The following is a 12,104-nucleotide window of genomic DNA, read 5'->3' on the forward strand; positions in this document are numbered from 1 at the left end:
AAAGCAAAGCCTACTACAGAGCCAACACATTTTAAAACGCTACAACAAGAACAACATCGCCAAAAATCAACGTTAGTTATGCTAGAATGAAATGAAAAGCCTTTCCCCAACAGTTAGAGAAAATATTCCTCAAATTGTCAAGTCTAATTCCAATGCAGAAGGTTTTTTTGCGAGTGTTCACTAATATGACATTTGGCAACACGCTAAAAATCTGTGTGAGCACCCTAAATGTACTCACACAGTTTCCCTAATGTTCAGGTGGGATGAAGACGGACGCTGCAGCATTATGCTAATGAGCATCAATGCCGTCCAATCACACGCTTCACTGACTGGGAGACAGGCAGAGGAAGGAAAATCAAGAGACTGATGGAATAGGGAAAAAAAAAGGGGGTGAGGAGGAAAAGGGTGGAAGTAGAGGGATGAAGGGAGATTTGTGAGATTTGTGGTACCATTATTTAAATGGGATCTTTTAATCATAATTTTATGCAGTAAAGCACTTTTAGAATAATTTGCATGGGAAAATGATCAGCATCATTTACCCCCTAATTTAACAACACAGGTCAGATAAACATCAGATGATTTTACTTTTACACATCCCACAAATTTACAGGGTTAGATTCCAAAAAATATTAAAAGCAAATCCAGCCTTTTATTTTTTCCTTTATCTTACACTTCACTCCCCTTTACATTAAATGTTGGAAGATGCAGATAAAATCCATGTTTTTGAGGCAAAGATTTTGATTTAAATGAAATGAAAAATACCATTGCCATAGCGACGCTTCCATCTTTGTAAACCTTTAAAGGTCGTTCAGAAATTGCCCTGAAGGAAACATGATGTTTTTTTTCAGAATAATGTTTGACTTAAGGTGGAACGAATATCGCTGCTGCTGTGTGACCTGCATGCTCTTCTTGTTTTACCATTTGGATTGTGAGGATTTTATGTACTTTAGGAGCCATTAGATGTAAAAAAATAAATAAATAAATAAAAATAAAATTGTCAAACTGTTTAGGCTGAAAAGCTTAGAGTAATTTGTGACACTGCAACTCAATCTAAGTGTGAAAGAACATAAGATGTCCACTTATTATCTTACATGTACCTTTTTCTCTGCTTCTTGTTTGGCGTACTGCACCAGCAGCGGCTCTCCGTTTTTCTGGTAGTATGCTCTCTGGCAGCGGTCAGACACAGCAGGCTCATTGGGCAGGAAGCTGCTGGCCCACACCTTTAACAGAAAGGGAAAGAAAACAAAGAGACTCTGCATTGACTCAAACAAATATTCATAAAACATGGAGGAAACTTATTGATGACCCGTTTCCTTTAAACACTAATATGTGTAATAGAATTTGTACATTATTTGTTGTCGTTTCCTGTGAGAGAGAAAAAAAAACAAAAAACTTTAATGAATCAACATCCACGAATGTTTGAATAACTAAATCTGTCAGTTTGCAAGTACAAACCCACAGATGGAGAATTGTTTGTTAAACTTTCCACAATCACTCCAGAGTGCCCAAAATTTTAGATCTTTTCTTATAAGCCCTTCTTTTCAGCTTAACTCACAGTTTTTTATAGGATATGGTTGATTCTATGGGAAATGGATGGCTTTGAGTTCATTTGTGTTGGATGCCATTTTCAATTTTCTGGAAGAGGCCCCAATTTTTTTTTTTTTTTTTTTTTAAGTAGCAGATTTTTTTATCAAAAATCTGCTACTTTCGAAAGTTTGTGGTGAGTTTATCAGTTTCAATTGTGCCCGCTGTCAAAGATCTGAATCCAATCAAGCGCTTTTCAGATGAAGTGGTTTGGGATGTGCACTCCACAAAGCAGAAGCAACTTAGAGGTATAATTGTTTCAAAACTGACCAAAAACTACCAAGAAAGACATCTTGCTGAATCGTTGCCCAAAAAAGTGAGGACTGTTCTGAACGCAAAAAAACCTTATAAAGATGCCAGAGACCATCTCAAAAGCATTTTTATGTTCCAAATCAGCAAAAATAGCAACTGTGTCTCACTGAACAACAAATTGAATTCTTACAGTTCTGAAGAGATTACTACAAACCCTGCATTAGTAGTCACAGGGGGGGAAAAGTTATCTGGGTCTTTGTTCCTCATTAGAATTCCAACACATATACCCTCCAATGGCACCTTCATTTTATCCACCTTCAAATGCCCCCTGTCTGCCACCCTTTTCACATCTCCTGATTATGCTCCTCCCTGTTCCATTCCCTTCCCATTTCCTCAACCAGAATGTCTTTTTGAAGATGCTTCTGAATCTCTCCTCCCAGATTAGTATTGACTGCCTGCCCACCTCTTGTCACACTGTAGGCTTTGTTATTGAGCTCTGTATTCTCCTTCGCACATTCGGTCCGGACGATCGCTTTCAATGATGTAAGACAACTTAAATGTGGAAATATGACATGCGTCCAATATGTTACATACATTTTTAGTTCACTTGTGCATGTGAAGAGAAAACCAACCACATCACTAAATGAGCTAATTCTTTAAAGCTGATCCCATAAGCATTGCTGCATATTCATTCGCATACAAAAAAAAAAAAAACACACACGCACAGTTATGCCCCTATCTGTTATGATAACACTAAAGCAAAAGACACATTTAAATCAGCCACACTGATTGCTAACTGAAACAAACACATTGTTCCAGCATTGCTCTCATCAGCCACCAACTGGTGCTCCTTATCAGACTGCATTCACCTTAAATGAGATGCTGGCAATTTCTCCAATTTAGCATCCCTGGAGAAAATTATGCATGACGCTTCAAAGCACGAGATGCCACATATCTGAAAAAAAAAATAAATATTCAGCTCTATTCGCTCTACAGACAGAAACACTGCTTTGCATTTTGGTGTGGCTGTATTATACCCCTACATTCTTTGGCCCTCATAACATATTTCTATCACATTTCACAAAGCTTTTTATGGGCAACAATGAACATAACAGAAGACATTTGCACAATTCGGTTTTGAGCTTCATGGCATTTTAATGGGAATTAAAGCAGACAAGCAGTACAAAACAACCCCACGATTCAACTGCAGACTCAGGGCTGCAAGATATTTTAGAAAATGAAAAAAATGAAATTTTGAACAAGAGGTATTCAGGGTTATTAAAATAAAAAAAAAAACATAATCAAATTAAAATCCACACTTAAAATCTCGTACTTATGCAAAAGGGCAAACAGTGCAGACATACGCAGAAAGCTAGATAGAGGAAAGATGTAGTAGTAATCTACTTTGTGAGGGGATTACCATCATCAAATTGGGGAATACATTTGATTTCAGAAATGATAGTCCAGTAGACATGGTTTGAATGAGTACCAAAATTGCAACATTCTTTACATTTTCTGCTGGTGCAGTTCACTTTCACACTGTACTGTGTCAAACGAACTAAACCCTTAGCAAAACCGGTTTGCCCCCTTGACAGTGACGGCGCTGCACCAAAGACCACTAAAGGAAACAAGTGAGCGCAACTTCCTTCCTCACAAAATGTAAACGAATATGGAGTGGCATGAGATTTTAATGGTTAAAGGATTTTCCTTTTGTCTTTGGTAAAAGACTATGAGCGGTTTATCCCACTAGTGCTAGACTTGCGTGTTTGTTTTGGCTGTACTTACCCAGAATGCCCTATGCTATAGTTGGCTTCCTGCTTTAGCATCTGTCTCGGTCTTGCTTGCCATTCACATATGCATTTGAACCAGGTTTTAGATGTTTAGCTAAATGAATGAGACCACCTATATACGGTCTCATTCATTATAAGTCGGAAAATATAAATTGAGTATTATTTTCATTTATCCCGGCTATGTTTCCATTCTCCCTATAATTACTGTTGACATGTGTAAAGTAATGTGTTCTAGCAAAAGGCGGATTTTGGAACCAGATCATGCAGAGGCAAAACAAAACAGCTATAGATGATGTGTAAGTAGAATGCACAAACACTGACCAGCTATAAGACTCCAGGCACGTGTAACAAGGACTATTTGAATATTGGGCTCTTAAAACTGGTCCTGAGGCTATTGGTTCACCTCTGTCTTTGCATGCAGTTATCCATCTACCCGACAACAGTTGTTTCATCATGCAAAGTCCAGATAACACACCAAAGAGAGCCCAAAATATAATCCTTTACTAGAAGATGCAACTTCTGAGAAAGGCATTTCTTTTGATAGACGTTTCAACTCCGTAAGTCTGTTAACTTCAACGTTGCTGCTCATGTGAGCAAATGCAACGCTACACAGAGAACCGCATATACACTGATGGCTACTGGAGTTAAATAGGGCGATTACTATTCAAGAAGCATATGTTTTCATTCTCCCTCTCTGATCCTGTGAGACCAAAGTTATCAGAAGCCATGCCGCCCACAGAACAGGATTAAGATTTTTTTTTTTTTTGTTTCTCATTAGTCAAAGTTTTACATCAATGCTTCTAAGGTTTTCACCATGGGGTTGCGGGTGGGAGGAACGTGACTGTACAAACTCATGGATTTTAATGCGCTGACCGATATAATAAGGAAGTAACATTATTTTAAAAGACGAAACCAAACTACATAAATGTATTCAGAGTTCTCTCAGACTGGACCCAAATTGTATTCTAGGTGTACAAAAAATTGAAGCTATTGATTCCTTACAACTAAACCAGGCAAAATGAAATATTGATATGAAAAGATATGTATACTTTATAAATTAAAATTAGGCAGGATTTTCACCTTGCAGCTATACTTTATAATCTATTTAACCATATTTTTCTCCAGTGACATACTGCCATCTGGTGGTAATTTCTACAATCTTGCCAAAACTAGGGAACAGACTCATTTAGGCTGCTGGGTTTGTCTTTGTCATCCACATCTAACTACATTTATAGGAATCATTCAGAAGTATTTATAGGAATCATTCAGAAGTTGGGAAGAAAGTAGATATTTTAGGATGAGGAATGAGAAGACAACTTTTTTTTATTATTGATCACTGAAGACCTGGTTTTCGTCATTGTGTTTCTAGAGAAACCCTAATGTACTTTTACAAGTATGCAGTTTTCTACTCATGTTTGATACTCAGTATTCTATAAATTTGTATTTTTCAAGCATTTAAAGTAAAAGGTTAACAAAAAGCAGTGCATTAATACAAAGCTAAAGGGAAAAAGAAGATAGAGGGTTGTCAGGAATGTTCACCAAAACCTGAAAAGTGAAGAAAGCATTTGTATTCCACCCCCTGAATCAATACTTTAAAGAAGCATGGTTCTCTGAAATTACAGCTGCAAGTCCTTTGGGGTGCGTCTCTAGTTTTCCACATCTTCATTTCTCCTTTGTAAAATAGCTCAGGTTGAGCACAGCATATGTCAACAGAAAATTGCAAGTCTTCTCACAGATTCAATAGGTGCAATAAGAAACTTAGCATTTTAAAATAAAGGTTTTACAATATAAAAATTGCATTACTAAAAATAATGATCTCAAAGTTTTGGGGTTTTTTCCATTCAAGGCCTAAAGGGGAAAATTGAAGCACCTTAAAAGCTTTGAGACAATAAGCAGCTCTCATGCGGATTGGTAAATAATTGTAGATATGGGACAACAGAAACAGAAAAGACACAACCAGCTTTAATTTTTAGTTTAAACCTTAGAAGACCTGAAAGCTGCTGTTTCTTTGATCTTTGTGTTCTTGTAGATGTTTATTAATGTAAAAGACCTTTAAATATGGTGGAGGAATCCTGTTTCGAACAGGAACCCAGTGTCGCTGTTAAACGTTTGTGTTTTCTAGTTCTTGGAATTGCAAATGGTGAAGGAGTGACTAGGCTAAACCACCAAACACACACACGCACGCACACACACACACACACACACACACACACACACACACACACACACACACACACACACACACACACACTTTTTCTTGGGTGCTTTCACAGGAAAGATGTACATGGGGTATAACAAATCTCAGCTGGGATACCAAGCAGGAAGGGATAATTGTGTCTTACCACACACATAATATCTTAACAGGAGTCCTTCATTTATTGTAACATTTAGAGGTGTTTCAAGATCATAAAGAAATCAAGCGCTGACATCTTTATAAAGAGCAGAGGATAACAACAAGTCAAATAGACATGGCTGTGACAGATGGCTTGACAGCCATCCTGTCTCAAGGTCCACTAATTAGGGTTGTTGTCAAATTTGGTCACAACTGACCGGGGCACCTTCTTCAAGGTTGTGGCTTGTGACACACTGGAAACAGGACCTCTAATGGCTTTCTCCAGGCACCCAAAGAGCAGACGTGTGGCGTGGATAACTGTTGACAGATTGTTCCACCTCAGTTGTGGACCTTTGCAGCTGATTCAGTGTTCCCATGGTTTTTTTTTGGTTATTTCTCTGAGTAATGCACTCCATGCCAAGTTCGTCGTCAGGCAACTATTCATCACTTTCTTTCCATTTCATAATTACTCCTAACTTTGTGTTTATCTATTACATAAAATCTCCAAAAAAAAAAAAAAAATACACTGAAGTTTGGGGATGTAATGTGACAAAAAAAAGTTCAACAGGTATGACTATCCTCATAGGGAGCTTTAATTTATCAGACTTTTTTTGTGAACAATATAACATTTTAAATTAAATCCTTTTGCTCCATGTGTCTTTTTGCAACTTTTCTGCGTCACAAGAAATGTCTCTCTCTCTGAATTGAGTTTCCTAAATCACCGTACCGAAGAGAAAAACATGAAGACGAGCAAAGCATCGGAGCTGTAATATAGGTGTGACTATGCATATCCCCTCACGCATAATGTGGCAAAGCTGCACAGCTGCATCTGATTTCTGGATGAGGACTCAATTAACAGCTCCGACGCTGTGACATTTCTGACTTCAAAACCTGGACGTGTTGTTCTTACACTTTTGTGATTCTTCAGTGGTGTGTGTGAAGGAGCTGCAAATTAGGGCCCGTGCAGATGAAGGTGTGTGCATGTGGTAAGTGTTGTTTTATGCCATTTTAAACTCATTCTGCATTTTGAAAGCAGCTGCCCCTCATGAATGTCTGAACTTGAAGACAGGATTTTTCTATAAAGACATACTGAATGAGAGGAATAATGTAATTCTGTCTATAAAGTATCTATAAGCCTCGGTTTCTACATAAGGTGTAGATATTGAGCAGGGAGACCTGAGGAAACCTTTTGTAACTGGCACAATATCAGGGGGATTAACTTATTCTACAACATTCTACAATTTTAAAGATATTGTAAAATCGGTAGCCTTCTTTTCTTCTAACAGTTATTAAAGTGCAAAGTGCTCTAAGTTTGGTGGAAACTCTGTGAGAGATGTATAAAAAGTTTTAAAATAAGTGTAGCTTTTATTGCAGCAGCTAAATCTCATACTTTTTTTTTTTTTGGCAAAATCCAATTTTTGATGCATGTGCAATGATCAATTCCAGCAATTATGCCACATAAAAAATAAGCAAAACCAAAAAAAGAAAAAAAAATGGTTTGCATCCATACTAATAATTGAAATATGACTTAAAAACTGTAATTCACAAATTACAGTTTCATGCGTTTCAGTGTCTAGGAATACTTGTTACATTTCTCTCAGCCATTCAAGTGAGACAGATGGGTTTTTAACTTTATAACTTTTAGACACGGCTGCCGACAAAACACTGCTGCCAGCGTAAACTTGAACATGTATTCAAGTGTTTTTTTGTTTTTTTTTAAAAAAACATAAAACAGCTGAAACGCGACAAGGTAAGTAGGCAACACAGTTTACAATACCATCACACACTAAGCAGAACGATAAATATACTGCTCAAAAAAATAAAGGGAACATTTCACTTTAATTTTGTGTGTGGCTCCAAATCCAGGCCTCCATTGGTTAATAAATTTGATTTCCATTGATGATTTTTGTCTGATTTTGTTGTCAGCACATTCAACTTTGTACAGAACAAAGTATTCAATGAGAATATTTCATTCATTCAGATCTAGGATATGTTATTTGAGTGTTCCCTTTATTTTTTTGAGCAGTGTATGTGTGTAGAATTCACTCGGTGTGAGAACGTGGTGTTTAGGTGCTCGTCCTACCTGACAGTGAGGATGCGGATTCGAACAACCCATCATTGCTCCCTTATTTTCAAAGATCTGCAGACAGAAGGTGGGAGTCCATGTATATTTCAGGTGTAGATGACACAACGTGCTTCTTTTTGTCAAGTTAAATTACCATAACCGAGAGCATATTGGATATTTCTGAGAAGATTTATTTATTTTTTTTCTCTTTACGGTGTTGGCTGACATGCGAATGTGAGTGAAAACACCTATGGTTAAGCGAATTATTTATGAGAGTAATTTATTCTCTTGGAACATAGCAGCACCTGAAGTTTGAAAAAAAACAAAAAAAACATTGTTTTCACACAAAAGATTTTTTTCTTTTCCCTAGAGGAAGTGATTTTCAGGTAGTTATACACCTTAATCCATGTTTTCGTACATCTCTCTTTCTGAGTACGTGAGTTTGCCCAGAAGCACCATTAAAGTTTCACCAACTTCAATGGAAGACGCCTTTAAAATACAAAATAACTAAATGGAAAATGTTGTGAAATTTGTGATGTGAACTTTTTTTACAGCTCTGCAATGTCAGAGAAAGTTAGATGAGGCGAGAGAAAATAATTAGCAGTAAAGGGAGTGTGAGGTTCACGTACCTGGACCCATGGATACGTAACACCAAGTTCCTCTAAAATTTCAGCCCACTTATCAATCACCTTGATAATCTCTTCTTTTTTCATCAGAGGGAGGGTGACGTCAGACCAAGGGTGGAAGCACATGACCTTACTAAACATGACACAGAGAATAGGGAAGAAATAGTAACCATGCAACAACATATAAGGATAAAAATCAGTAAGCAGGACTCTAAATGCCCATTCTGTCTGAATATAAAGCTTGACTTTTTTTTTTTTTTTTTTTTTTTTTTTTAACAGAGAACTAATAAGCTTGTGACAAATAAGGCTGGGTGAGAGACCAAATTTATCCTGCCATCTAAAATCCAACTGTTCATTTATGGTGGACATGACAGAGAATATTATTTTCTGCTGTTGCTGGGACAATGTGCTTTGGTCACTAAGACCAAGATTGAGCTTTTTAGAAATGAACCTACCTCAAAAAACCTAATTTCCGTCAGATGACTGCTACAGGTCGCTTGTATGCTTGTTTCTTTTCCAGTTGCCCCTGATACTCTGATACTCCGGAGAGTATAAAACACAAGATGGGATCAGCCTAAACCTCAGAATAATCTCCAGCCTTGTGCATCATTAAACTGGTAAACTGCATCACTTTTCGATGTGATATTAACGGCTGAAGTAAAATGTGTGTATTTTAAGGCCTTTTCTATCTTTGTCAGGTGTGTCAGTGTTTCCTTTCTTTAATCCATCACCATTGAAGGTGCATGTCTAAAAGTTGTGTTCCTGCTCACACACCTCATCAGAATCTGTTCCCTCTCGCTCTCTCTACGTTCATCTTGGTGCGTCTATTATTTATCCTGCGTTTTCTGCTGCGGTTCTGGTCGGTATTAATAAGTAATAAACGTGCCAGTGCTATCAATGATCTACTTGGCCTGGTTAAATCTGCAGGAGTGCTGTTTGCATCTCTGTTGTGAAGCGAGATCGCTGCTCTGGACTGTCCAGAGACTGACTGTCAAATACTACTGCATGCCTACTTTGAGATGTTTTTCAGATCCCACTGCTGAAGCTCAGGCTGTTGGCTAAAATGGCCAACTGAAAACATGAGTATGCTTGGATCACAAACTTAAATTAATCCTTTATTAAGCATATGATAGATCACTCTTCAAGACTCACAAACAGGCAGAGATCTTCAAGAAGAGGAAAAAAAGTTTCCTGCACATCTATTCTCAGATCTACATTTTATTTGTCAGTTTTAGCATTGCCTGAAACTGACGGTTTAAGGAAATAAACCTTCCCTATTTATGGAAAAAATTGGGAGACTGTGAGAAAACGTTTTTGTGCAGAAGTGAAACCTATTAAAAGAACCAGATTGGGCAAGGAATCAGTAGAACAAACCCTATGAGGCAAATACTATGGCACTTTGTGGCCAAATCTGCCTGTACACTAAATATTTTTAAAATTTCCAAAGAGTTTGCAATGTGTGAAGGGTTTTATTAGACCACAGTGTCTGGTTGGCCTGGTAATCAAACTGATTAGAGAGAGAAAACGTTTTATAAGTTTTATTTTTAAAATTTCCCAAGGCTTTTTTTTTTTTTCTCCTCTTCTCTGTCTTGGCTGAGAATATGTAACAGAGAATAAATGTTTAATAAATTAACAATCATATAATGGTTTTCCAAAATTTACCTGCAACAACCTGGCTGTGCTCAAAAATTTGACATTGCTGGTGCAGCCAAATTTTCTATCAAAACTCTAATGAAGAAACACAAAGCTTATTTTTTTTCTTATTATTCTAAAATTGAAGAAATGGGTTTGGGTTTAAATAAAACCATGCTGTGAGTTCAGCCATCTGAAACCATATGTTATTGTGTTGTTGTTGTTTCTTCTTGCTCTGTATTATCTGCATGGTGTCCTTGAGTACTCTGAAAGGCACTTCTAAATTAAATGTATTCATAATAGTAGTAGTATTATAGGAAAAATATTTTTTGAGCATGAATTGAACACACCACCTTAATGTCTCTGTGGGGTTGGGGGAAAAAAAAAAAAAAAAAGAGTTCGCTGTTGATGCAACTGTTTATCAGGCTTACAAATGGAGCACAGGCAAACAAACGTGAATGTCGGAGTAAAACAGATATTACATTTCTATTGACAGTCGCAGTCTTCTGGGACGAAAAGCAGCTAGTGTGCGATCAATAATTGAATACGACTTTGGTGTTTATGCTCAGAGCAAAAAATGAATGGTCTGTATTTATGAATTGTTCATGAGAAGCCTTACAAGAGCTGAGAGCTCTCGGAGCACTTGTGTGTTTAAATCCAGTTGAACTCTAAAAAAAAAAAAAAAAAAAAAAAAAACTAAAGTGTTGCTAGTTACTGTGAATGTATTGTAGAGGTCTGGGTGGACAATATGGTAAAAATCATTTTATAATTTTATCCTAATACCACAACGTACAAATATTTAGTGGCAATTAAAAAAAAGATAAGAGTATTTTGACCACAGACCAGTTCAAAACAGATTTTGTCAACATCTGTTAAGAACAGAAAGCATTTATTAACATATTGAAGACCTGAACTAAACTTTCTCTCAAACCATTTTCCCTTAGTCAAACATGTGTTTTATTTAAAACTTGAACAACACAACCCCGGTAAAACCATTGCTACATAAAAGGGATGTGAAAACTGTGAAATTTCTTTATCATAAAAGTATATTTGTTTTTTCAATTTCATTGTCTCATCTCCTTTGGCAACTGATATCCCCCATTACATACCAGTCTGCTGCCATTTAGTTTTAGTGAAATTATAAATAGCTGCAAAAGCTCCAATGCTCAAAATGTATGTATAATATAACTATATTTTCTGAAAACATTGCATGGAGCCCCATTTCCATTTATTTGGTTTCTGATCCCCTATGATGTCTGATCACACCAAACCAGAAGCAGTCTCTTACAGGTTGATATAAGTTACTGTCTAGTAATCTATTTCCCTTAAAGCAGGCAATATGTAGAAAGTTACTTTAAATCAGGTACAAAATGTCGAATTGATGGATTATTCAAATGAAGTTCCCCACAGCAGATGGATTCATTTCATACCTGATGTTTTAACTTCAAAGAACATAACTGTCAGCGGGAGGTCATTAAATTATTTGGCTTGATCAGCAGCTTTTGTATTTTATAATTTAACTGGTCTATCTGGGCATCAGAAACACTCATTGAAAACAGGGTCACGAGATCTTCAGAAAATCATTTTAAAAATATATTAAAATGTGTAAATTATGAACAGAGTTCATTGAAAACACCTAACTACCAAGATATATTGACTGATATGGAACAGCTTCTTGTTTAAAATACTACACTACTACAATGGCAGTCCAAGAAATCTGTCAAGTTTGACCTTTTTTTTTTTCGTTTTTTTTTTTTTTTTTTTTTTTAGGAAAGGGGCGGGGGGTTTGGGGGGGTGTTTTGGTGGAGGATCTCTGTTTTTTC

The 12,104-nt window shown here is 36.7% G+C and overlaps 1 protein-coding gene across 2 annotated transcripts in view; it reads right to left on the reverse strand.

Moving 5' to 3' along the window:
* Positions 1-12,104, reverse strand: part of galt (galactose-1-phosphate uridylyltransferase) — a 36,234-nt gene that overhangs the window by 17,566 nt on the left and 6,564 nt on the right. For both annotated transcript variants that reach the window (XM_015037881.1, XM_015037882.1), the window contains 3 exons: positions 8,653-8,782; positions 8,042-8,098; positions 1,098-1,220 (listed from right to left, as the gene is read on the reverse strand). In XM_015037881.1, coding sequence (XP_014893367.1) covers positions 1,098-1,220; positions 8,042-8,098; positions 8,653-8,782 — 310 coding nt within the window. The remainder of the gene's footprint in view (positions 1-1,097; positions 1,221-8,041; positions 8,099-8,652; positions 8,783-12,104) is intronic.

The sequence above is a fragment of the Poecilia latipinna genome, unplaced genomic scaffold, assembly GCF_001443285.1.
Source record: "Poecilia latipinna isolate Pla-1442-1.1 unplaced genomic scaffold, P_latipinna-1.0 Scaffold422, whole genome shotgun sequence".
Lineage (NCBI taxonomy): Eukaryota > Metazoa > Chordata > Actinopteri > Cyprinodontiformes > Poeciliidae > Poecilia > Poecilia latipinna.